The sequence below is a fragment of the Rattus norvegicus genome, chromosome 17 (assembly GCF_036323735.1).
Source record: "Rattus norvegicus strain BN/NHsdMcwi chromosome 17, GRCr8, whole genome shotgun sequence".
In the NCBI taxonomy this organism is placed as follows: domain Eukaryota; kingdom Metazoa; phylum Chordata; class Mammalia; order Rodentia; family Muridae; genus Rattus; species Rattus norvegicus.
In genome coordinates this window covers 72,874,001-72,880,000 of record NC_086035.1, presented here as the reverse complement: position 1 = coordinate 72,880,000, position 6,000 = coordinate 72,874,001, and the positions used below count along the sequence as shown (strand labels likewise).

General features: G+C 42.2%; 1 protein-coding gene across 9 annotated transcripts in view; it reads left to right on the top strand.

Moving 5' to 3' along the window:
• Positions 1-6,000, top strand: part of Sfmbt2 (Scm-like with four mbt domains 2) — a 194,563-nt gene that overhangs the window by 158,599 nt on the left and 29,964 nt on the right. For all 9 annotated transcript variants that reach the window (XM_006254210.5, XM_006254216.5, XM_006254215.5 and 6 more), the window contains 2 exons: positions 3,289-3,331; positions 5,088-5,158. In XM_006254210.5, the coding sequence (XP_006254272.1) occupies positions 3,289-3,331; positions 5,088-5,158 (114 nt within the window). The remainder of the gene's footprint in view (positions 1-3,288; positions 3,332-5,087; positions 5,159-6,000) is intronic.

The window sequence follows — 6,000 nt, the reverse complement described above, 5'->3', positions numbered from 1 at the left end:
TCTGTCTCCCAAATGCTGGGACTCAGGGCATGGGCTGACATCTTACTTTTCTACTATCACTTTACAGGGGACTCTAGCTCTTTTCTTGTAACTTCCCCTAAAAGAATCAGTAGAGCCAGAGAATCAGCTCAGTGGCTGACTATTGCTTTTATGTACAAGGACCAAGCTCCCCACACCCAGGTAAGAAGCTAGGCGTGCCTATAACTCCAGCATTAAGAATCAGATGGGCGAATCCCAGGAGCTGGCCTCGGTGGGCCAGCCTAGCGAAGCTGGCTGAGAGATGCTGGCGTTAGACAAAGGCATGGGAGGGGGAATCGAGTAAGGTGCCTGATGTCTAACTCTAGAGGCCTACACATGCACCTGTGTTCTGGTACCACATACATATCCCCAAATCAAAAATCAGGTACTCAAAGATGACCTCAGCAATTTACTGACCTAAATGCTCTTAGTGTCGACTACTAACAATGACTAAACAATGCTTTGATTTAATAATATATGACCTCAGATTTTTTTGATGCCCCAACACCAAATCACATCATTTCTGCTAATTTACCAATGTAACAGGTCCCCAGTCCATACCAGATACCATGGGGGTGGAGACTCAGCAAACTCTGTTTCCACCAGATGAAGCCTGCAAAAAGTAGCCATGACTGCCAGTTCAGACTTGAACACAGGTCTAGTGCTAACCCGTCTATGTCATGTCATGTAGCTAAATGACAACACATCACATCCATACACGTAAAGCAACCATGACATATTATCGCAGGTCCCTCCAGTGGAAACTCCAGGCCTTAAACGTCTTCAGACTAGATTCATCCTTGCATTTATTTCTCCTTAATGTACATCAAAGGTACTAATTAAATAGTATGAGTTCTCAAAGATAACAGGCTTCACATTTTGTTAAAGAGATGATATTTGAGTTAAGGGAGAGGGCTCAGTGGGTGAAGCACTTCCCTGCAAGCACGAAGACCTGAGTTGGGATGCAGGATTGTAATCCCAGCGTGATGTTAACGGCAGTGAAGAAGAGACCCTATCTCAAATGAGACAGGAATAAGGACTGACATTTGACATGGCCCTCTGACTTCCACATGTGTGCCAGGTCACACACATGTCCCCCAAACACACACACACACGCACGCACACACACACACACACACACCATACACACCATACACACATACACACACTATATATACATTCATACACACATATGCACACATATATGCACACATACAATTCCTACACACACATACATACACTTACATACCCTATACATACACCCTACCTACCTACATACATACACAAATATACACATACACACCCTATACACACCATACACACACATATATACACATATATACACATATATACATAACACACACAAACCCTACACACATATACATACACACACCCTATACATAACCTATACATACCATACACACATACACAAAAACCCTAAACACATACACACACATACCATACATATACACATTCATATACATAAAACCTACACACATATACATACACACACCCTACATATGTACATACATTCACATACACACAAACCCTAGACACATAATATGTACATTCACACATATACCCTACACATATACATACATACACACATACAAACCCTACACACACATACATACACACACCCTACATATATACCTACATACACACACACACACACACACACACACACACACACACACACACACACACACACCCTAGTGCTTTCCATAGAGAGGTTTTGGGCCAGCCTTACTTCCTCCAAGCACCCTGTGAGTGACCCTGTCTGCAGCTCCTCTGTTAGTATTTATTTCTAATAAATGTTTATCACTTTGATAAAAAGACAGACCACAGTGTTGTCTGTTATCAATCTTGACTCAGATAACTCTCTTATCTTCTAACATCAGCATTTTTTTCCCCCAAGACAGTGTGCTACATAGCTTTGACTGTTCTGGATCTCACTATGTAGACCAGACTAGGCTCAAGCTCACAGAGTTTGGATCTCTGCCTACGTATGGCTCCCTAGTGCTGGAGTTAAGGCACACACCACAGTTCCCAGCTTAGCCCTTATGTATGCTGAACAAATTTCTGCGACTTTTAGCATTTGGTGGGATAACAGTTCAGGATTAACCTCTCCTCTACAGAATGGTGTGTGCTCAAGAAACGAACGCAAGAATTGGGACTGGGGAGATGCTCAGTGATTACGAATGTATACTTCTCTTGCAGACAACCTGATTGGTACCCAGGACTCACATCATGCAGCTCAAAACCACCTGGACCTCCAGTTCCTAGGGATCTGACACCCTTGGCTGGACTCACATATGCACACCCACACTTAGACACACTTGCCTAATTAAAAATAGAATAAGTCTTTAAAGATATAACAGAGAGGGTTCTCCCCCCCCCCCATCATTATTCGCTGGTTTTATTTGAACATTTGAGCAGATACACTGCTAGCTGTTTGTACCCTTTCATTGAGGCTGACTTGGGGGCGTATTATCTTAGCAGTATTTTTTGCCTCATTAGAATTTCTGGGGGTTGGGGATTTAGCTCAGTGGTTAGAGCGCTTGCCTAGGAAGCGCAAGGCCCTGGGTTCGGTCCCCAGCTCCGGAAAAAAAAAAAAAAAAAAAAAGAATTTCTGTCGAGTTTCCAACAATGTATCTTAATGCGTGTTTATGTGCAGTGTAACGTGTTCTCTTGATCTTCCTTACTAAGGAAGGAAGGACCTTGTGACAAGGTCAGATGTACTTAAGTTTTGTTCACATTTGATAAAACCATATATCTGATTTATACTCAGAGATGCTATGTAAATTTGTCATTTGATTTCAACAGCTCTTTAGTTTTGAGAGTGGACACAAGGACTCAATAAGAGAAAATAATCATTAAGACTTTGCCATAAAAACTGTCTTCATTATTTAGTGGCTTAAGAGATGTACAAAAGCGATCCCTGTCCTATTCAGAAATAATGAAGGGCCGTGGGGCAGCTCTGTTGAGAGGGTGTGGACCTACATAGCTGCTTATCCCACTTAAAGCCCGGGCGTAGACCCAGAACTCCTTATGCCGGGCTCAGTGTCGCACCCATGCAATCCCAGCATTCTGAAGGTAGATCCTGGAGGATCAGACACACAAGGCTGCCTTCAGCTACGCATCCAGTTCCAGGCTGCGTGAGACATTACCTCTAAATAAATCAAGCAAGTTATACTTTTACACTGAGCCATTAAAAAAGGATTAAATTCAGTAACAGTGTCCTATTCTTTCTCTCTTCCCGTTTTCCAGCAAAAAGCAAGAAAAAACCGATCACTGTACCTCCGGAAAAACCGTATGTATTTTCCCCACTTCCTTTTCTTCTCGCAAAGTGCATGGTTAGCTATAAAAGGCCTGAGTGTTTTTCTTGGGGCATTAGCTAGCGAGAGTCTTACCAGTGACGGGACAGCTGTTCCTCCTTCCGAAGTTATTACATGCAGAATCCAGAGCCCACTGTCAAAGCTTCCTACAGCCCCCGTGGTTATTCTCATTTTTAATTTCACACTGATGGACATGACTGCCTCTGGTGCTGATTCTCGGTGGCCCCATATGACAAGCATAGCTTACAGATGGGTGATCTGTTGTGCTGACCCTGAATGTCTGGAGGCAAAAAAAAAAAAAAAAAAAAAAAGACTTCAGTGTCACCCCTGGTCCTCAGACACCCGTCGGGCTGAACTTGAGAAGTTGCTTTTGTTTGTTTGTTTGTTTTGTTTTTTAAAAGAACAATAACTATTGAGGTTTTTTTTTTTAAATCAAATTTGGTTTCATGTGTTTCAAAAATGGTTTTTCCATCATGGATGTGGATATAGGTTACAGTTTGGGGTGTGTGTGGAGGTTTGAGGGTGAAGTGTTGTACATGCGGACGGGGTGTGTTTGAAAAGTTGAAACTTCTGGTGGGCCTTTTGAGCATTGTAAAATATTTAAAATGCATCCAAATGTTCCTTCCATCTGAAGTGATTGTGTTTCCTTAAGGAAACAAAAACATATGGTAATAAAGTTAACCGAAAACAGTACCTTTTGCATGTATTCAGGCTTAAATTTAAACAGAAGACGTGAAACAAGTGCTTGCGTTGATCACTGAGTGGGGATAATGACTCGGGGTGTCTTGTAGGCAGTCATCACTGAATGCCTGGGGCAGGCTGGTACTGTGGCTCCCGTTAATCTGTGTAACGTGCTGTAGATAGGTCAGTGGTAAGCTCTTGCTAATGAGTCCTCACTTGCAGTTCATGGGTTAATGATTTTCACACCACAAACAGATCATTGGGCCCCACACTCACGATTTCTGATTTGGGATTTCTGGGGTTTAATCTGAGAATCTGTGTTTCTGCATATTTCACCAGATGCCAGTTCTGTGCTCAGGGAACCAGTCTAACATCCTCTGCTGGAGAGGATGCGCCCTCCTCCATCTTTAGATATCTGTTGATGGATTATTTAACATTTAGGTCAATTTTCAAAAATTAAAGTTGCTATGCAACTACCCCAGGTGTACCCCTCTGAGCCCCCAGATTTCCTTTATTCTCCTTACACTACACTTAAAAAAAATTACATTTATCTATGAACTTTTTACCTGAACTCTGAAAGAACGAACCAGAATTAAAGTTTTAACAGTCACCAGGTTATAGTTCTTTTTCTTGAGTCTCCTTTTGAGTATATCCATCCCCCACAAACACAGATTAAAGATGTCCAAAGTCACCTGAAGGTTGTTTTAATTAGACAATCACAGTGGAGACGTCTGACATTAATTATATATCAGTTGTGTCTAGAATGTAATTGAAGACATTATTCCAAGTTCAGAGGAAACTCACTGGTCAGGCGTGGCCACTCAGAGGCATGTGTGCCTAGGGTTTTTAGGGTCATCGGATGGATTTGAACACCAAGTTCTCAGAATGACCTCCTTATTTAGTTGACTGGGGCTATTTTGGTACACATGGCCTACCTCGTAATGGCTTGGTCTTGAGTTCCTGGCGTCCCGATTCTAACTATGAGGAGTTTGCAGGGCACCACTTCTTCTTAAGCCTGTGCCCTTAATAGTTGATGTTCTTTATCCACAGATCGTTACCCCCAGTGCCTGTTGAGAATATACCTCAAGAGCTTTGCCTGCCCCCTCAGACGGACACCGCAGGTAAATACGCTTCACGAAGGACACCATTTCTTTCCGCTGTGCTGTTGTGACTGCAGACATGCTTGTTGTTGTGGTCCCTGCTTCTCAACTTAGAACCCGTTTCCATTCCTTCCGTCTGTTGCTATACACTGACAGACAGACAGACAGATATTAAAAAGAAACTCTTTTGAAGCTAAAGCTGTACTTCATCTTTACTACTGTTTGGTCAGGACCTGTAGACAGGTCTTGGAATCTTCGGGACAAGAATGTGTTTGACATTTGGCCATTGTAAATCAGATTAGCATCCTGTGTCCCTGACCAGGGTGAAGACAAAGAAAACACTCCTTTCTGGTCATTTCACCACAGTTCGACTTGACTTTTTGAGACACGGTCTTGCTACTTAGCCCAGGCTAGCCTTGGCCTCTCAATCCTCCTGCCTCAGCCTACCTAGTACTATGATTCCAAGTGTGTACCACTTCTCTGGGTTATCTGTATGCACCATTGCCCCAGTGACTTACATATATCCACACGGTTTAATTCACTCATGAAATCTTGAGTCTGGTTGTGGACAATCTATTTGTCAACACATTAAGTCTTGCATCTTTGTGAGACAGAGTTGTGGGCTGCCACTGGACCATCAAATGTGACTATAGCTATGTCTACATAAACTGGTATAGCCGAGAGTCTCTATTTTATAAATAGACTAGATGAACATTTAACTGAAGGTCTGGGTAATACTAGCAAAAAATTTAAGTAAATTCAGTTTGTGAAGTTAATTATCTTCCTTCTTGTATAGAACTTCAAAATGGTATTTTTTTTTTTGGAAACCACACCAGTTTATAGTCTACTGCAGTAATATTACT